Raw genomic sequence first — 20757 nt, forward strand, 5'->3', positions numbered from 1 at the left:
CCTCTGTGGTTACAGTGAGGACATTTCCTGTGGACCTGATTTCTCAGTCATAAAATGGACACTCATGTCTTTCCTGTGCGAATGGTTGTCACATGCTCTCTCAGGGAGCCAATCTTAGTGAAGCGTTCACCACAGTCATTACATATGGATGGCTTCTCCCCCTTGTGCCTCAATGTTTTACCATATTACGACAGTTTTCCACAAACATGGCAGCTGTATGGTCTCCCCCCTGTATGAGTCCTAATATGAACTGTTACATGAGTCTCATATTATATATTTTCCACAGAAACATATGTAGCCTTTCCCCTGCGTCTTGCCTGAACGTTTTACCAATAAACAAGCTCACTCTGAGCTGAAAAACGGTCTGGATTCACTTCATATTTGCAATGCAATGGTTACACTCAGAACATGTCATGTGGACCAGGGTCAGGACCTCTGTGGATGGTTTCCACGTGCTTTCTTAAGGAGCTGATCTTAATGTAGCTTTTGTCACAATCTCTGCATGTGTGCAGGTGCTCCCCCTTGTGTTTAGTTTTAATATGTGCTGTCCTGGTACGACTTAGTTTGAAATGTCTTTCACAAAAATTACATTTAAAAGGTTTCTCCTCCGTGTGAGTCCTCATATGTTTTTGCATGTTGGCCCTGCTTGAGAAATGTCTTTCACAAAAATTACATTTAAAAGGTTTCTCCCCCGTGTGAGTCCTCATATGTTTTTGCATGTTGGCCCTGCTTGAGAAATGTCTTTCACAAAAATTACATTTAAAAGGTTTCTCCCCTGTGTGAGTCCTCATATGTTTTTGCATGTTGGTCCTGATTGAGAAATGTCTTTCACAAAAATTACATTTAAAAGGTTTCTCCCCCGTGTGAGTCCTCATATGTCTTATTATGGCACCGCTTTCCCTGAAATGTTTCCCACAGACGTGGCAGCTGTATGGTTTCTCTCCTGTGTGAACCAGTATATGCTTTGTCAGGCCACCCTTCACTTTGAAATGTTTCCCACAGACGTGGCAGCTGTATGGTTTTTCTCCTGTGTGAGTCCTAACATGGACAGTTAGATGACAATTTCTAATGAATTTTTTTGGACAGAAATGGCAACTATAGGGTTTTTCCCCTGTGTGAGTCCTAATGTGATCGTTTAGATGACCGCTTTTTGCGAAATGTTTTCCACAGACAAGGCAACTGTAGGGTCTCTCCCCTGTGTGAACCCGTATATGCATTCTCAGGCTACCCTTCTCTTTGAAATGTTTTCCACAGACAAGGCAACTGTAGGGAGTCTCCCCTGTGTGAACCTGTATATGCCTTCTCAGGCTACCCTTCTCTTTGAAATGTTTTTCACAGACGTTGCACCTATAGGGTCTCTCCCCTGTGTGTGTCATCACATGCACTTTCAAAGCACCCTTCTCTTTAAAAGATTTAAGACAAAACCTACAGTGATACGGTGTCTCTGTGTGTAGCCTCATGTGCAGTGTTAGTCTTCCTTTAACTCCATAACTTTTGTTGCAAACATCACAGCGATAAACATTCTCACTCTGAGCTTCAGAAGAGTCTGGATTTACTGCAGAGAGGAGTTGTGAGTCTCTGGTTGGCTCTGATGCTGCATAGCCCTCCTCATCAGGTTCTATTTTGTTCTGTTCAGCTGGAGTGGTTGATAGATCATTCCTCTCACTGTCCTCCTGTGAGAATATATTTGTTCGTTTACCATCAGAGTCACGTTCTAAATTAAAGGGAGGGTATGTTGAGTCTGAGGTATCAAACTCCTGCTCCTCTTTAATCTGTGTGATCTCTATGTCCTCCTGCCCTAGACTGGGGCTCAACTCTATCTTGTTCTGTTCAGCTGGAGTGGTTGACAGATCATTCCTCTCACTGTCCTCCTGTGAGGACATCGTTGGGTTCTTACCATCAGGGTTACTTTGTACACCCGAGGGAGGGTATGTTGAGTTTGAGGTATCAAACTCTTGCTCTTTAATCTGTGTGATCTCTATGTCCTCCTGCCCTAGACTGGGGCTCCACTCCTGCTGCTCATGAGGAACCTCTTCAAAGACGGCGATAATGATCTGCCCAGGGTCTGCAGGGAAGGATACAGTATTAGCCAATTTAAAACAAGCCCTTCATTGTTCAGACCTTATAGAAACAAGGACATACAGTACCAGTCAAAAGTTTGGACACACCTTCTCATTCAATGGTTTTTCTTTATTTTTTTTATTTTTTTCTACATTGTAGATTAATATTGAAGACATCAAAACTATGAAGGAACACATATGGAATTATGTCGTAAACAAAAAAGTGTTAAACAAACCAGAATATGTTTTATATTTTAGATTCTTCAAAGTAGCCACCTTTTGCTTTGATGACAGCTTTGCACACTGTTGGCACGGTGTGTCCAAACTTTTGACTGGTACTGTACGAACGCAACACCTGCTGTACTGGAGGAAGGGTTGATAAAGACAATGGTGGCTGTGACTGTTTGAATAATTAATTCATATAAACAACTAGGATGAGTGAGAGGTTCAGACCACCTTACCTTTTTCATTCATCCCCCACATACCATGTGGTACATGTTTCATACCCTTGTCACATAAACAGCTTTACGTTATTTATTCAAATACCTGAGAGAACTATTACAACTTCGTTAAGCATGACAATAAGGACCTATTACCGCAATGTTTGTCAAACCAGATGTCAATTACAAGAAAATGCTTCTCTCCTCTCAGTGTGCTCATCCGACAAGCTGTAAATTCCCAAACTATTGAGACTGTGTCTCTGCATGACAGACAATAGCCATTGATTATTTAAGAATATAACAAATGCCTCATGAGTTTAGTTCAGCTGTCTTACCCCCTCAGAACCCAAAGATATAAGCTTGCCTTACTCCATCGTTTGTAAACAATCTAATTGTAACACTGTATATCTTCGAAACATGGTTAAAACTATCATTGTGTTCTAATGGATGATCAGTCCTCGGCTAGCTCCGCATGTGAATGAGCGTGGTTATTGTTCTCAAGCTCCACCCGCTGTTTAGTAAAAGGTGGCAGGGTGACCGCTTTTTTGTTTGAATCCCAGATTGACCCTTTAAATTCCAATGACATCGTCGACAGACTGCTGTGTCTCTACATAACGATGTTGTGTTTCAGCGATACATAGCTAGCGACGATCTCTGTATTAAAACAATAGTGTAACAAACCTGTTCTGTGTAATTTGATCTCGGGTTTGAGAACCAAGTCCAGTGTCCTCTGAAGACGTTCGTTCTCCTCTTTTGAACGGGAGATTTCGTCCTGATATTCAACAATTACTTCTTGAACTGCTCCAAATATCTCCACAGCAGCCACTGTTAATCGTTGCATGAAAAAGTCATTTAACAACTGTAGTTTTGACATGTTGGAATTAGTTAATCTCGGATAAATAATTAAGACAATATGTCTCGACGGTATTCGGATTGCTGGACGCTTGCGAAATTGACTCCAGTTGTTCGTGTTCTTCTTCATGTGATTTTCCAGCAGGCTGGACGCTTTCAGGCACGTTGCTGCCTCTCACAGGTCAGAGAGAGAAGTACACGCCATCTTCAAACTTCCCAGCCTTTTACTCTGTTATACGCGGAGGTCTCGGCGTGAAGAAAACCCCAAAACTTCTTAGCAATTTCAGTCTGTCACCAGGACCTAAAAACATTTTCACCCAGAAAGTGTGGACACACCAAGCTTAGCCATCTCACAACACATTCTCATGGCTCGGACTTACTAATAATGTATACAAATAATGTCGCCACCTGCTGAAACATAGCTTTCGCCTTGGCTTTCAAGAAAACAACGTGAAGGAACACTCCTCTGCGTCTTTATTATCCAAGTTAAAGCTTTTTATACAACGGGTGGTTTGTAATTCCCATTGTTGGAGCCTACCCTGCAGGTGATATAGACAACATACACACGACCACCTGCCATGGTTTACGTCGTTACCTAGCAACGCACACTACCACTACCACTACCACCACTACTACTACTAGCAGCTTAGTTGGCTAGCTATCAAACCAGCTCCATGAGCTGTACAAATTATGGTAAGAGCTGGTAAGAGCTGGTAAGAGCGATCGGCCAGGTAGGATGCAAACCAGGGGAATGCAGAGCCAGAGATACCCAATTCTGAGAGGGTGGAGAGAAGGATCGGGTGGTTTACTATGTCAAATGCGGCGGACAGGTACAGAAGAATGAGAACAGAGGAGAGGGAGGAAGCTCGAGCAGAGTGGAGGGCCTCCGTGACAGCGAGGAGAGCAGTCTCAGTAGAGTACCCAGCCTTAAAGCCGGATTGGTGAGGGTCAGGGAGGTTGTTCTGCAGGAGGTAGTGAGACAGTTGGTTAGAGACAGCACGTTCATGGGTTTCAGATAAGAAGGAGAAAAGGGATACCGGTCTGTAGTTATGGACAGCAGACGGGTGAAGTGTTGAGAGTAGAGGCTTGACTCTGGCTGTCTTGAAGGCCGCTGGGAGAGATCATGTGGATAGAGAGGAATTGATAAAGGTAGTAAGGAACAGGAGGAGGTCTTTAGAGATGGATTGGAGAAAGGGGGATGGAATAGAATCGAGGGGGCAGGTGGTTGCCTGCTTGGATGTGACCAGTTTTAGAGCATCATCAGGGGAGAGGGGAGAAATATCAGATAAACCAGAGGCCGGGAGGAGCGCAGCGGGTTTGGGAGGAGAGGTAGCAGTGTTGGCCAGAGGTAGAGAGAAAGAGCTGCTAATGTCTAAACCTTCTTTTTAAAGTAGGTGACAGTCATCTGCAGACAGGGAGGAGGGAGGAGGGGGAGGAGGTGGGTTGAGGAGTGAGGAAAATGTGAACAGTTTCCTTGGGTCAGAGGCAGAGGATTGAATTTTGGAATGGTAGTAAGAAGCTTTAGTAGCTGATGCAGATGAGGTGTAGTTGAGAAGGAGAGAGATAAAGGTTCTAAGACATCAGGGAAGCCAGTTTTTCTCCATTTCCTCTCAGCTGCCCGGAGCCCTGTTCTACGAGCTCGCAGGGTTTCAGACAGCCAGGGAGCGCGTGGAGAGGACTGTGCTGGCCTTGAGGTCTGTGGAAAGAGAGAGTTGATGGATGAGGAAAGAGTGGACAGGAGGGTGGAGGAGGCTGCATCAGTGGATAGAAGGGAGAAGGATTCAACAGACGGAAGGGAGGATAGGACAGAGGAAGAGAGAGAAGGACAGAGACAGAGGAAGGATAGAAGGGAGAAGGATTCAACAGAGGGTAGGGAGGATAGGACAGAGGAAGAGAGAGCGGTGAGTGAGAGGGTACACAGGTTGCGACGACCTTGTTCTCTGCATTTGTCCCTTTGTTATTTGTTCATCACACCAAATTATTTATTCTGAACTATAGAAGTGATTGACAGTGAAGTTAAGATGTTTTTTTTTCATTTTTATTTTATTGAAATTGTGTTCCACAATGTTAAAATAAGCTTATTTTCAACTGGAGTATACAGCTTGCCTTGAAAAAACAAAAATACAAAACAGTCTGTACAATTTAAACACAATTTACTAAAACAATACAGTGGATTGAATGGATTACATCAAGTTATGAATCCTCTGTGGTTACAGTGAGGACATTTCCTGTGGACCTGATTTCTCAGTCATAAAATGGACACTCATGTCTTTCCTGTGCGAATGGTTGTCACATGCTCTCTCAGGGAGCCAATCTTAGTGAAGCGTTCACCACAGTCATTACATATGGATGGCTTCTCCCCCTTGTGCCTCAGTGTTTTACCATATTACGACAGTTTTCCACAAACATGGCAGCTGTATGGTCTCCCCCCTGTATGAGTCCTAATATGAACTGTTACATGAGTCTCATATTATATATTTTCCACAGATACATATGTAGCCTTTCCCCTGCGTCTTGCCTGAACGTTTTACCAATAAACAAGCTCACTCTTGAGCTGAAAAACGGTCTGGATTCACTTCATATTTGCAATGCAATGGTTACACTCAGAACATGTCATGTGGACCAGGGTCAGGACCTCTGTGGATGGTTTCCACGTGCTTTCTTAAGGAGCTGATCTTAATGTAGCTTTTGTCACAATCTCTGCATGTGTGCAGGTGCTCCCCCTTGTGTTTAGTTTTAATATGTGCTGTCCTGGTACGACTTCGTTTGAAATGTCTTTCACAAAAATTACATTTAAAAGGTTTCTCCCCCGTGTGAGTCCTCATATGTTTTTGCATGTTGGCCCTGCTTGAGAAATGTCTTTCACAAAAATTACATTTAAAAGGTTTCTCCCCCGTGTGAGTCCTCATATGTTTTTGCATGCTGGCCCTGCTTGAGAAATGTCTTTCACAAAAGTTACATTTAAAAGGTTTCTCCCCCGTGTGAGTCCTCATATGTCCTATTATGGCACCTCTTTGCCTGAAAAGTTTCCCACAGACGTCGCAGCTGTATGGTTTCTCTCCTGTGTGAATCTGTATATGCTTTGTCAGGCCACCCTTCTCTTTGAAATGTTTCCCACAGACGTGGCAGCTGTATGGTTTTTCTCCTGTGTGAGTCCTAACATGGGCAGTTAGATGACAATTTCTAAAGAATTTTTTTGGACAGAAATGGCAACTATAGGGTTTTTCCCCTGTGTGAGTCCTAATGTGATCGTTTAGAGAACTGTTTTTTGAGAAATGTTTTCCACAGACAAGGCAACTGTAGGGTTTCTCCCCTGTGTGAACCCGTATATGCATTCTCAGGCTACCCTTCTCTTTGAAATGTTTTCCACAGTCAAGGCAACTGTAGGGAGTCTCCCCTGTGTGAACCCGTATATGCCTTCTCAGGCTACCCTTGTCTTTGAAATGTTTTTCACAGACGTTGCACCTATAGGGTCTCTCCCCTGTGTGTGTCATCACATGCACTTTCAAAGCACCCTTCTCTTTAAAAGATTTAAGACAAAACGTACAGTGATACGGTGTCTCTGTGTGTAGCCTCATGTGCAGTGTTAGTCTTCCTTTAACTCCATAACTTTTGTTGCAAACATCACAGCGATAAACATTCTCACTCTGAGCTTCAGAAGAGTCTGGATTTACTGCAGAGAGGAGTTGTGAGTCTCTGGTTGGCTCTGATGCTGCATAGCCCTCTTCATCAGGTTCTATTTTGTTCTGTTCAGCTGGAGTGGTTGACAGATCATTCCTCTCACTGTCCTCCTGTGAGGATATATTTGTTCGTTTACCATCAGAGTGACGTTCTAAATTAAAGGGAGGGTATGTTGAGTCTGAGGTATCAAACTCCTGCTCCTCTTTAATCTGTGAGATCTCTATGTCCTCCTGCCCTAGACTGGGGCTCAACTCTATCTTGTTCTGTTCAGCTGGAGTGGTTGACAGATCATTCCTCTCACTGTCCTCCTGTGAGGACATAGTTGGGTTCTTACCATCAGGGTTACTTTGTACACCCGAGGGAGGGTATGTTGAGTTTGAGGTATCAAACTCTTGCTCTTTAATCTGTTTGATCTCCATGTCCTCCTGCCCTAGACTGGGGCTCCACTCCTGCTGCTCATGAGGAACCTCTTCAAAGACGGCGATAATGATCTGCCCAGGGTCTGCAGGGAAGGATACAGTATTAGCCAATTTAAAACAAGCCCTTCATTGTTCAGACCTTATAGAAACAAGGACATACAGTACCAGTCAAAAGTTTGGACACACCTTCTCATTCAATGGTTTTTCTTTATTTTTTATTATTTTCTACATTGTAGATTAATATTGAAGACATCAAAACTATGAAGGAACACATATGGAATTATGTCGTAAACAAAAAAGTGTTAAACAAACCAGAATATGTTTTATATTTTAGATTCTTCAAAGTAGCCACCTTTTGCTTTGATGACAGCTTTGCACACTGTTGGCAAGGTGTGTCCAAACTTTTGACTGGTACTGTACGAACGCAACACCTGCTGTACTGGAGGAAGGGTTGATAAAGATAATGGTGGCTGTGACTGTTTGAATAATTAATTCATATAAACAACTAGGATGTGAGAGGTTCAGACCACCTTACCTTTTTCATTCATCCCCCACATACCATGTGGTACATGTTTCATACCCTTGTCACATAAACAGCTTTACGTTATTTATTCAAATACCTGAGAGAACTATTACAACTTCGTTAAGCATGACAATAAGGACCTATTACCGCAACGTTTGTCAAACCAGATGTCAATTACAAGAAAATGCTTCTCTCCTCTCAGTGTGCTCATCCGACAAGCTGTAAATTCCCAAACTATTGAGACTGTGTCTCTGCATGACATAGACAATAGCCATTGATTATTTAAGAATATAACAAATGCCTCATGAGTTTAGTTCAGCTGTCTTACCCCCTCAGAACCCAAAGATATAAGCTTGCCTTACTCCATCGTTTGTAAACAATCTAATTGTAACACTGTATATCTTCGAAACATGGTTAAAACTATCATTGTGTTCTAATGGATGATCAGTCCTCGGCTAGCTCCGCATGTGAATGAGCGTGGTTATTGTTCTCAAGCTCCACCCGCTGTTTAGTAAAAGGTGGCAGGGTGACCGCTTTTTTGTTTGAATCCCAGATTGACCCTTTAAATTCCAATGACATCGTCGACAGACTGCTGTGTCTCTACATAACGATGTTGTGTTTCAGCGATACATAGCTAGCGACGATCTCTGTATTAAAACAATAGTGTAACAAACCTGTTCTGTGTAATTTGATCTCGGGTTTGAGAACCAAGTCCAGTGTCCTCTGAAGACGTTCGTTTTGTTCTTTTGAACGGGAGATTTCGTCCTCATATTCAACAATTACTTCTTGAACTGCTTCAAATATTTCCACAGCAGCCACTGTTAATCGTTGCATGAAAAAGTCATTTAACAACTGTAGTTTTGACATGTTGGAATTAGTTAATCTCGGATAAATAATTAAGACAATATGTCTCGACGATATTCGGATTGCTGGACGTTTGCGAAATTGACTCCAGTTGTTCGTGTTCTTCTTCATGTGATTTTCCGGCAGGCTGGACGCTTTCAGGCACGTTGCTGCCTCTCACAGGTCAGAGAGAGAAGTACACGCCATCTTCAAACTTCCCAGCCTTTTACTCTGTTATACGCGGAGGTCTCGGCCAGGCAGTGGCGTGTAGAAAACCCCAAAACTTCTTAGCAATTTCAGTCTGTCACCAGGACCTAAAAACATTTTCTTAGAGAGTAGGGAGGATAGGACAGAGGAAGAGAGCCGTGAGGGAGAGGGTACGCCTCTTGCAACGACCTTGTTCTCTGCATTTGTCCCTTTGTTATTTGTTCATCACACCAAATTATTTATTCTGAACTATAGAAGTGATTGACTGTGAAGTTAAGATGTTAAGATGTTTTTTTCATTTTTATTTTATTGAAATTGTGTTCCACAATGTTAAAATAAGCTTATTTTCAACTGGAGTATACAAATCGAAAAGCCTAAACAGTTTTTTTTTCATGAAAATAATTCAGGGACTGGGCACGGTCAGGGTAGAACTAACCAGTCAAACAAGGTCATGAGGGAGGAGTTTGTAGCTCGAGCTTCCAGCACTCTTTCAACACACACACACGCAAACACACGCACACACACACCCCCTCCGACTCCCCCCTCTCCTCCACACTCACTCACAACCTGCCTCATCGTCAGCAGCAGCAGGTCACAGTGAGAAAGAGAAATGCCCTGGCATCTGAGGTGCAATTTAGAAGTAATAAAAGCACGCCCACGTCACAGCCATGATAAAAAAATAATCACATCACAGTCACGTATTATGTCTTAATCATATAATTTCATCGTCACACACAGTCAACAATTAAAACAGTTGAGTTATCAGATTTTGGATGTCTCTGAAAAACCTAGGCATACCAGGTATTCATTCGTATACTGTGGATTTCTTAACAACGACAAAGGTATAAAAATACAAAACAGTCTGTACAATTTAAACACAATTTACTAAAACAATACAGTGGATTGAATGGATTACATCAAGTTATGAATCTTCTGTGGTTACAGTGAGGATATTTCCTGTGGACCTGATTTCTCAGTCATAAAATGGACACTCATGTCTTTCCTGTGCGAATGGTTGTCACATGCTCTCTCAGGGAGCCAATCTTAGTGAAGCGTTCACCACAGTCATTACATATGGATGGCTTCTCCCCCTTGTGCCTCAGTGTTTTACCATATTACGACAGTTTTCCACAAACATGGCAGCTGTATGGTCTCCCCCTTGTATGAGTCCTAATATGAACTGTTACATGAGTCTCATATTTTATATTTTCCACAGACACATATGTAGCCTTTCCCCTTGCATCTTGCCTCAACGTTTTACCAATAAACAAGCTCACTCTGAGCTGAAAAACGGTCTGGATTCACTTCATATTTGCAATGCAATGGTTACACTCAGAACATGTCATGTGGACCAGGGTCAGGACCTGTGTGGATGGTTTCCACATGCTTTCTTAAGGAGCTCATCTTAATGTAGCTTTTGTCACAATCTCTGCATGTGTGCAGATGCTCCCCCTTGTGTTTAGTTTGAATATGTGCTCTCCTGGTACGACTTAGTCTGAAATGTCTTTCACAAAAATTACATTTAAAAGGTTTCTCCCCCGTGTGAATCCTCATATGTCCTATCATGGCAACTCTTTGGCTGAAATGTTTCCCACAGACGTCGCAGCTGTATGGTTTCTCTCCTGTGTGAACCTGTATATGCTTTGTCAGGCCACCCTTCTCTTTGAAATGTTTCCCACAGACGTGGCAGCTGTATGGTTCCTCTCCTGTGTGAGTCCTAACATGGACAGTTAGATCACAATTTCTTCTGAATTTTTTTGGACAGAAATGGCAACTATAGGGTTTTTCCCCTGTGTGAATCCGTATATGGGCGGTCAGATCACACTTCGCTTTGAAAGGCGTTCCACACACATGGCAGATGTGTGGTTTCTCCCCTGTGTGAGTCCTGATATGCCCTATCATGGTACCCTTCAGTGTAAAGTGTTTTCCACAGACGTGGCAGCGGTATGGTTTCTCCCCTGTATGGATCCTAGTATGTTGCTTCATAGAACTCCTTTGTGTAAAACGTTTTTTACAAACCTGACAGCTGTATGGTCTCTCCCCTGTGTGAGTGTTAATATGATCTATTAGGTTATTCCTTTTTTTGAAATGTTTTTCACAGACATTGCATCTATAGGGTCTCTCCCCTGTGTGCGTCTTCACATGCGCTTTCCACTTACCCTTCTCTTCGAAACGCTTTAGACAAAACGTACAGTGATACGGTGTCTCTGTGTGTAGCCTCATGTGCAGTGTTAGTCTTCCTTTCGTCCCATAACTTAGGTTGCAAACATCACAGCGATGAACATTTTCACTCTGAGCTTCAGAAGAGTCTGGATTTACTGCAGAGAGGAGTTGTGAGTCTCTGGTTGGTTCTGATACTGTATATTCCTCTTCATCAGGTTCTATTTTGTTCTGTTCAGCTGGAGTGGTTGACAGATCATTCCTCTCACTGTCCTCCTGTGAGGACATAGTTGGGTTCTTACCATCAGAGTCACTTTCTACATCCCAGGGAGTGTATGTTGAGTCTGAGGTATCAAACTCGTGCTCCTCTTTAATCTGTGTCTCTATGTCCTCCTGCCCTAGACTGGGGCTCCACTCCTGCTGCTCATGGGGAACCTCTTCAGAGACAGAGATAATGATCTGTGCAGGGTCTGCAGGGAAGGATACAGTATTAGCCAGTTAAAAACAAGACTATCGTTGTTCAGACAATGCAGCTATGTTACTTGTTTAATACCCTTGCTACATAAATGTCCTAACGATATGAATTCTAATTTATATGAGAGTACTAATACAACTTTAGTTAACTATGACAATAAGGATCTATTACCCAACTGTTTGTGTTTGCCAGAGAGCTCATTAGTGGGCTTGCTTCAGCAACCCATATTGATTAACCTCCACATGTTTATCTCTCTCAAATGTATTTGTATAGCACTTTTTACATAGACAAATCGTTCAAACTATCTTTAAACTACCAAAACAAGACATTGCAAGCCCACAAAGTCTCTTCTGGAACTTCTCTTTCTAGTTTACAATAAAATCCCCCTGTCCTATGTGCTCACTGCTCAGACTAGTTGTACCATTAAAAGGGGCAATCTGGGATTGGTACATTCATTTTTTTTTATTATTAATGATATTTAGCCAAATGCCTCATGAGCTGAGTTCAACTGCCTCAACTACCCCATGAGAATCCAAAGATAAGCTTGCCTTACTCCGTTGTTTAGATGATAGATAGATAGATAGATAGATAGATAGATAGATAGATAGATAGATAGAAACTTTATTTATCCCTAGGGGAAATTCAGGTTCCAAGTAGCTTAAAGACATAGAGACATCACACATAACATACACATACAACATACAACCTACAACATAAGCAGGATTGTAAACAGGAAGTCTATATGAACGCTATAGACAGCGTACTTCAAAAATACCCAGCGACGATCTCAGCTGTATCACAATACCAGTGTAACAAACCTGTTCTGTGTAATTTGATCTCGGGTTTGAGAACCAAGTCCAGTATCCTCTGAAGACGTTCGTTCTCCTCTTTTGAACGGGAGATTTCGTCCTGATAGTCAACCATCACTTCCTGAACTGCTCCAAATATCTCCACAGCAGCCACTGTTAATCGTTGCGTGAAAAACTCATTCAGCAGCTGTAGTTTTGACATGTTGGAATCAATGGTTGGAATGCATTAATCTTGGCTCAATGAATAATCATCACTTGGCCTATGCCATGAGAGTATTTGTGCTTGCTGGACGCTTGCGAAATGTATTCTCTCGTCCAAGACGACTGTCGCGGCGGTTGGTCCTCTTCTTCACCTGATTTTCCGACAGGCTGGAAGCTTTCAGGATTATTACTGCCTCTCAGGTCGTAGAGCGAAGTACACACATGTCAAAATAAAACTCCCATGTCGTTTGGAGGACAATTTGTAGTGCATTTCTCATTTAGCGCACTTTCCTAGGTCTCTATTTAGAACAGGTCTCCTCATTTACCACCACTCCGATAATATCCGTGAGCAGCGTTAACCCAAAATGCTAAAAGCCGCATCTCTTGGCTTCATCGTCTTTAACAGAACAGTCTTGTGGCTCAGTGTTTGTGTACTAGGACTTCATGCGTGAAACAAATACTTTTCGCCTTCTGTGGTACTGGAGAAACATAGATATCAGCTTGGCTTTCAAGAAGACAATGACGAATATTTAATTCGGTCTTTATTTATCCGGGTTAAAACCTTAATTCCATTTCAAAGACACTTTATAACAATTCAAAACTGATAAGTCATCAGATTGTTAATGCTTGAAAACCTCGGCATACCAAATATTTATTTTCATACCGTGGATGTCTTAGCAATAACAAAAGTGTACAAATTAAAAACGGTCAGTGCAAAACAAGAACAGTTTACTGGAGAAATATAGCTATCAGCTTGGCGTTAAAGAAGAAGCCAGACAACGTGATAAACATTACCTTCGGTCTTTATTCGAGTTAGAGCTTTTGATACCATTTTAAAATCCCTTAAAAAGACAGACAAGTCATCAGATTGTGTATTTTCCCTGAAAACCGAAACATACGTTTAATAACCTAAACAAATGTTTTCATATCGTGGATCTTAACCATAACAGAAGTGTAAACATAAAACATAGTCAGTGCAGAACAAGAACAATTTAGTAAAACAAATACAGTGAATTAAATGAATTATATCAAATTACTCATCATCTGTGGTTACAGAAAGGACATTTCATGTGGACATAACTTGTCGGTAACAACATGGACACGTCTTTCCTGTGTGAATGGTTGTCACATGCACTCTTGGGGAGCCAATCTTAATGAAGTGTTCACCATTGTTGTCTGTGCCGCTTCTCCGACTTGTGTTTAGCCTTAAAAGTGTTTTAAAATATTACAAATGTATCTGAGTGTTACATGCCCCTTATCTCTGAAAAGTGTCACACAGACATTGCACCTCCCCTGTGTGTCCTCAATTGCACGTTCATAGTACCTTTTGATTTGATAGATTTAAAAAAAAATATATATATATTGTTTAAGTGTCATTCCTCAGTGGCACCCAGCCCATATGGGCTTATAAGACACTGATAGTAATGCTAAAAAATAAATACCCATGTTTTTCACAGAGATTACAGTGATATGGGATCTGTGTGTATATGTGTGATCTTCCTTGTACTCCGTAAACTTAGGTTGCAAATACAGCAGAGTTAAGCATTTCCCTCTTTCAACCTGGATTGACTTCATGTTTACAACACAATGGTTACACTGGGGCCAGGGTCAGGACCTTTGTGGATGGTTTCCACATGCCTCCTCAAGAAGCCTATGTTCTTGTAGGTTTTGCCACAATCTGTGCACCTGTGCATGTGCTCCCCCTTGTGTTGAGCCTTGATATGTGCAGTCCTACTACTACTTTGTGTAAACTGTGCACCACAGATATGGCATCCAAACGGTTTCTCCCCTGTGTGAGTCCTGATATGTTTGACCATAGTACTGTTTGTTGTGAAATCTTTTCCGCAGACAGGGCAACTAAAAGGTCTCTCCCCAGTGTGAATCCTGATGTGGTCTGTTAGGTGATTGCTTTGCGGAAAACATTTTCCACAAACATGGCAGCTGTGTGGTCTCTCCCCTGTGTGAGTCTTAATATGATCTAACAGATGATTCCTTTTTTTGAATGTTTTTTCACAGATGTGGCATGGATAGGGTCTCTCTCCTGTGTGTGTCCTCACATGGTCTTTCAGAGTACCCTCCCTTTTGAAACGTTTAAGACAAAACGTACAGTGAAACGGTGTCTCTGTGTGTAGCCTCATGTGCATTGTTAGTCTTCCTTTCGCTCGATAACTTATGTTGCAAACATCACAGCGAAAAACATTTTCACTCTGAGCTTCAGAAGAGTCTGGATTTACTGCAGAGTGGAGTTGTGAGTCTCTGGTTGGCTCTGATGCTGCATAGCCCTCTTCATCAGGTTCTATGTTGTTCTGTTCAGCTGGAGTGGTTGACAGATCATTCCTCTCACTGTCCTCCTGTGAGGACATAGTTGGGTTCTTACCATGAGAGTCATTTTCTACATCCCAGGGAGTGTATGTCCAATCTGGGGTATCAAACTCCTGCTCCTTTTTAATCTGCTTGATCTCTATGTCCTCCTGCCCTAGACTGGGGCTCCACTCCTGCTGCTCATGGGGAACCTCTTCAGAGACAGAGATAATGATCTGCCCAGGGTCTGCAGGGGAGGATACAGTATTAGCCAGTTTAAAACAAGCCCTTCATTGTTCAGACAATGCTGCTCTCTTCATGCCTGTGGTTATATGTGTGTGCCTATTCCTCGATTGCAATATGTTATATTCCACAAACAACTGATAAGGTAATGGGTAACATGAGCGTGGGACTGAGGAAACCTAAATGTAACCTCTCAACTGGAAGCATCGACTGCTAGGAGACAATTATGAGTGGAAGCCTTTGGTGGAAGACGAGCCGTTTCTCAATTATTAGGAACACAACTCCTCAGGTTCCTCTCCTCTGTCCGCCTCTCGTCTCGTCCTCACAAAAGCATTGGAGGAGAATATGTAAAGAGGAAAGTAGATATTCTTCACGAATGCGTTCTGAGTTAAACGCGAGTGGAGGAGAAGTGTCCCTGACAACTGGGAAAGGGTTGGAAGTGTAATAGTAGACTGGAAGAGAGTTGGATGGAGCTGTTGAAGCTTCCGGTTATCGTTGACCGGTTTCATTTACGGTACCTCAGTTCTACACCGACGTCACCCTTCCAACATTCACTCGTAAAATACAAACGTATCTTACAGAGTCATTTAATAGCAAGTAAAGGGAGTTAGCGAGGTAACTTTGACTAAATCCCGAGTTGGACCTAAAGTTAGCTCGCCAACTTACTTGGCTTCGTAGTAGTTGAAAAGTGTGTTTATTTATTTTTTGCAAGGCACATTTGGCTAGCTTGATGCCCGTCAAAGGCATACAGGCACACGACGAACCATTAGTCAGTGAAAGAAGGATTTCATAACAAACTGTCTTGGCGGGGTCATTTTTATTTCAATACATGCCATGGCAAAGTCTCCGACTATCTGTCCATAGGACTGCATAGAGGAGGATGCTATCCGGCTAGCTATACACGTATGAAACGACCTCAGCTGTATCACAACAATACCAGTGTAACAAACCTGCTTTGTGTAATTTGATCTCGGGTTTGAGAACCAAGTCCAGTATCCTCTGAAGACGTTCGTTCTCCTCTTTTGAACGGGAGATTTCGTCCTGATATTCAACCATCACTTCTTGAACTGCTCCAAATATCTCCACAGCAGCCACTGTTAATCGTTGCATGAAAAACTCATTCAACAGCTGTAGTTTTGACATGTTGGAATTAGTTAATATTAGCGGAATAAGTAAGAAAATATGTTACAAGGGAACTTGTGATCGCTGGACGCCTGCAGTTTCCTCTCTTTAGTCTTCTTCTTCGTGATGTCGCTTTCCGGCAAGTTAGATGCTTTCAGGCACATTGCTGCCTCTCACAGGTCATCGAGCGAAGTACACATATGCCATCCTCAAACTTCCCAGCTTTCTCCACCCATCTGCTACACCCAGAGGTGTAAACCAGCGAGTGGTCTACAATTCCAAAACTTATTTGCAGTTTCACAGCACCAAACAGCGAAAGTGTTTTCACACCAAGCTCAACAAATAAAGTCGCTACCTGCTGGATACACATTTCGATCACCTTGGCTTTCAAGAATACAACGATGAAGATTTATTTCGGTCTTTATTCATCCAAGCTACATATTTACAATGCAATGGTTACACTAACAACATTTAATGTGGTCCAGGGTCAGGACCTGTGTGGATGGTTTCCACATGCTTTCCCAGGGAGCTCATTTTAGTTTTTTTTCTTTTTTGCATTTTGGCACCTTGGTATGAGAGAGAGGTGGGAAAGGAGTGGGGAGGGGTGGGAAAGGAGTGGGGAGGGGTGGGGAGGGGTGGGGAAAGTCCTGAGGTGGAACTGGGAACAGTCTCAGTCTCTGAGCTCCATGGCTCACATCTCTCCTCTTTGGCTGTTGAACAGCATTATCCTCACACAGACAAAGACAGACTGACTGACTGACTGACTGACTGACACACACACACACACACACACACACACACACACACACACACACACACACACACAGACAGAGCAAATCAATCTTGGCGAAGGACATAGCAGTGTTGGGCAGTAGCTTCACTACTTGTAGCGAAGCTAGTAACTTACTACAATCCTCAGTAGCTTGGTGGTAGCTTCACTATATCCTGAATCGAAGGACGTGGTGCATGAAGCACTCGCGGTGCAGAGGAAGGTCACACTGCCTGCACCCCATCAGAGTTGACCCAGGACGCACGTTGGTGCCGTAGTGCTTCAGAGAACACTCCCTACAGGTCTTCCTCTTGGTGTTGATCTGGACCAGGTCATGCTCAGCAGAAGCTCCAGTTGGGCTGGTGGGGAGCACCTGGGGAGCACTTCTTGCAGTGACGGGGACGATCAGCTCCATGGTCAGATCCTCCAGCCAGTCCTTGTAGCCGCCCCTCCTGTACTTCCACTCGGCTCCTCCTGCAGACCTGGCAGCCACAAAGGCATTGTGGCACGCCACCGTCAGAAAGTAGAAGAACAGCCTCCTCCACCACTTTGTAGACTGATGTTGGATCTGGTAGTAGCCCACCATCTGGTCCAGAAGGTCTACCCCCTTCATATGTTGCTGATAGTCAGCAAGGCATGCTGGCACCCGAACCTCCATCTGGTGTTGACCATTGGCCTTCCTCCTCACTGACCCATAAGCTGTCGGGTCATGGTAGTTGGAGAGGACCGTCACTGCCTTGGTGTCCTGCCAGATGCAGAAGGTCAAGTCATCCCGCTGCGCCACCTTGAACTCATGCCTGTTCAAGCCAGCCTGCTTTGTGAGGTCCTTCCTGTTGGCACGCACCGTTCCACAAGCTTGCACCCCCCTGGTCTTGAGGTCCACCATCAACTTCACACTGGTGTAAAAGTTGTCCATGTATACGGACAGGTTGGACCCGAAATAAGGTGTCGCCAGGTCTGAGACTATCCGGTGAGCCAGGTCTTTCTCCGTCTTACCCTGAATGGCCCCCGTGTACACCTGAAAATTGGTGACATAGCCTGTTTTGCTCTCCGCCATGACCCACACCTTTATTCCCGATTTCACCGGCTTCATGGGGAGGTACTGCCGGAAGCCCAGGCGTCCCTTGAACTTCACCATGGACTCATCCACGGTCACGAAGCCATTGACCTCATAGAGTGCCTGGAATCTAACCAGGAGGAGGTCCATGAACCCCCGGAGCTTCCAGAGCTTGTCCGATTTGTCCACAGCAGGGTCCATGTTATCTTGGAGATGGAGATATCTGAAAATGCATATGATAAGATTAATGAGTTTAAGCCTAACATGTATTGCCATCATTGTATTTATTTATATGTATTATGTTATTTATGTATATTTATAGTATTCATATGTATTGTTATTTATTCATTATTATGCCATAATTGTATTATTATCAGTGTTGGGCAAGCTACTTGGAAATTGCAGTGAGCTAAGCTATCAGTTACTCTGCCACAAATAAAGCTTCACCACCCAAAAGCTACAACCCAGTCAAATGTAGCAAACTGAGACGAACCAAATTTCATGCACGTGTCTGTGTATGTGTGTCAAAATTTGGAGTGAATCTGTGATTATAAGAAGTTTAAAAAATCCAAAGATAGAAAAGTTTAAGTATGTTGCAGGGATATTTTCGATACTACAAACGGTTGTGCTGTGTTTAGCCACAGAAATACCCCAGAAAATTGTAGCTTGCGTGGCCAAGCTACTTGATCAATAAAGGAGTTAAGCAATTAAAAAGTTACTTGATTCAGGATATAGAGAAGCTACCACCAAGCTACTGAGGATTGTAGTAAGTTACTAGCTTCGCTACAAGTAGTGAAGCTACTGCCCAACACTGCTATTTATTATTCTATTTATTAATTATGCCATTATTGTATTTATAGTAGCAGTAGGCTATAGTGGCAGTAGACGTCAGTGCGCTAACGCTACCGCTAGCTAGTAAGAGAACGAGAAGAGAGCGCAAGAAAACAAAACACAAATCATTACCTCCAGATCATGTCAAAGCGGTCCCTTGCCATGGCCTTGGGGACGTGGGTCCGGTACAACCATTTGGTCTGCCTCCAGTAATCCCTGCGTGCTGGCAGCTTCAAAATACCGAAGGTGAGACACAGCCCGACAAATGTCTTCATCTCCGTTTTGGAGACAGGGTTCCACTTGGAGTTGGTGGGGGTCTGACCGCGCGTCGCTTCAGCGTACCGATTCGTTTCCGTCACCAACATGTCCCAAAGCTCATCGTTAAAAATACACGAAAAGACATCCAGGGGGCTAGCATCCACGGGGATCGGCTGCTTCACCCCCGGTTTGCGGGTGAACTGCTTCGCATTGCACGGCTGGTAACCCTCGGTTTTCCAGTCTACCTGGAATCCGAGAAAGTCGTCCTCCTCCTCTCCTTCTGTCCACAAATCCCACTCCTGTGCTCTATCCAAAGGATCAACCGGTACATAATCATCCTCTACCTCCTCCTCCCTCTCAAACTCCTCACTCTCTCCCAACTCTATGTCACTGCCCTCGCTGTCCTCCTCTGTCGTAGCCATCTCGCCGCTCTCCAAAAAAATATGTTTTGTCCTAGCATTTCCTTGTCTGAAATATAATCCACAGTCTTTGGTTGAGTCTGAAGCTGTATATTCCTCTTCATCAGGTTCTATTTTGTTCTGTTCAGCTGGAGTGGTTGACAGATCATTCCTCTCACTGTCCTCCTGTGAGGACATCGTTGGGTTCTTACCATCAGAGTCACGTTCTAAATTAAAGGGAGTGTATGTTGAGTCTGAGGTATCAAACTCCTGCTCCTCTTTAATCTGTGTGATCTCTATGTCCTCCTGCCCTAGACTGGGGCTCCACTCCTGCTGCTCATGGGGAACCTCTTCAGAGACAGAGATAATGATGAATGATTAGCCAGTTTAAAACAAGCCCTTCATTGTTCAGACAATGCTGCTCTCCTCATGCCTGTGGTTATATATGTGTGTGCCTATTCCTCGATTGCAATATGTTATATTCCACAAACAACTGATAAGGTAATGGGTAACATGAGCGTGGGACTGAGGAAACCTAAATGTAACCTCTCAACTGGAAGCATCGACTGCTAGGAGACAATTATGAGTGGAAGCCTTTGGTGGAAGACGAGCCGTTTCTCAATTATTAGGAACACAACTCCTCAGGTTCCTCTCCTCTGTCCGCCTCTCGTCTCGTCCTCACAAAAGCATTGGAGGAGAATATGTAAAGAGGAAAGTAGATATTCTTCAGGATGCTATCCGGCTAGCTATACACGTCTGAAACGACCTCAGCTGTATCACAACAATAATGTAACAAACCTGTTCTGTGTAATTTGATCTCGGGTTTGAGAACCAAGTCCAGTGTCCTCTGAAGACGTTCGTTCTCCTCTTTTGAACGGGAGATTTCGTCCTGATATTCAACTATCACTTCTTGAACTGCTCCAAATATCTCCACAGCAGCCACTGTTAATCGTTGCATGAAAAACTCATTCAACAGCTGTAGTTTTGACATGTTGGAATTAGTTAATATTAGCGAAATAAGTAAGAAAATATGTTACAAGGGAACTTGTGATCGCTGGACGCCTGCAGTTTCCTCTCGTTAGTCTTCTTCTTCGTGATGTCGCTTTCC

At 43.3% G+C, this 20757-nt stretch overlaps 3 protein-coding genes across 3 annotated transcripts; all 3 read right to left on the reverse strand.

The window, feature by feature from the left end:
- Window positions 1–9734: 9734 nt before the first annotated feature.
- LOC310815008 (uncharacterized protein) lies at window positions 9735–12609 on the reverse strand. Its single transcript, XM_083684610.1, has 2 exons — window positions 12479–12609; window positions 9735–11655 (listed from the first exon to the last, which is right to left on the reverse strand). The coding sequence occupies exons 1-2, from the start codon at window positions 12582–12584 to the stop codon at window positions 10358–10360; spliced, it is 1404 nt and encodes a 467-aa protein (XP_083540736.1). The 5' UTR covers window positions 12585–12609; the 3' UTR covers window positions 9735–10357.
- A 733-nt stretch (window positions 12610–13342) lies between these two features.
- Window positions 13343–16435, reverse strand: LOC310815013 (uncharacterized protein). Its single transcript, XM_083684616.1, has 2 exons — window positions 16165–16435; window positions 13343–15218 (listed from the first exon to the last, which is right to left on the reverse strand). Exons 1-2 carry the CDS (start codon window positions 16355–16357, stop codon window positions 14248–14250), a joined length of 1164 nt encoding a protein of 387 aa, XP_083540742.1. The 5' UTR covers window positions 16358–16435; the 3' UTR covers window positions 13343–14247.
- A 385-nt stretch (window positions 16436–16820) lies between these two features.
- On the reverse strand, window positions 16821–20690 carry LOC310814900 (piggyBac transposable element-derived protein 4-like). Its single transcript, XM_083684457.1, has 2 exons — window positions 19126–20690; window positions 16821–18385 (listed from the first exon to the last, which is right to left on the reverse strand). Exons 1-2 carry the CDS (start codon window positions 19845–19847, stop codon window positions 17275–17277), a joined length of 1833 nt encoding a protein of 610 aa, XP_083540583.1. The 5' UTR covers window positions 19848–20690; the 3' UTR covers window positions 16821–17274.
- Between the last annotated feature and the right edge of the window lie 67 nt (window positions 20691–20757).

The sequence above is a fragment of the Argentina silus genome (genome assembly GCF_951799395.1).
Source record: "Argentina silus genome assembly, chromosome: 14".
In the NCBI taxonomy this organism is placed as follows: domain Eukaryota; kingdom Metazoa; phylum Chordata; class Actinopteri; order Argentiniformes; family Argentinidae; genus Argentina; species Argentina silus.

What these genes read in the sequence shown, in the direction of transcription:
- LOC310815013 (XM_083684616.1), bottom strand. Translation starts at nt 16,357, where the DNA reads ATGTCAAAACTACAGCTGTTGAATGAGTTTTTCATGCAACGATTAACA. An exon ending in GATCAAATTACACAAAGCAG is followed by an intron (nt 15,219 to 16,164) that starts GTTTGTTACACT and finishes CCTCCCCTGCAG; the next exon opens with ACCCTGGGCAGATCATTATC.
- LOC310814900 (XM_083684457.1), bottom strand. Translation starts at nt 19,847, where the DNA reads ATGTCCTCACAGGAGGACAGTGAGAGGAATGATCTGTCAACCACTCCA. An exon ending in CGCTTTGACATGATCTGGAG is followed by an intron (nt 18,386 to 19,125) that starts GTAATGATTTGT and finishes ATGCATTTTCAG; the next exon opens with ATATCTCCATCTCCAAGATA.
- LOC310815008 (XM_083684610.1), bottom strand. Translation starts at nt 12,584, where the DNA reads ATGGTTGACTATCAGGACGAAATCTCCCGTTCAAAAGAGGAGAACGAA. An exon ending in GATCAAATTACACAGAACAG is followed by an intron (nt 11,656 to 12,478) that starts GTTTGTTACACT and finishes CCTTCCCTGCAG; the next exon opens with ACCCTGCACAGATCATTATC.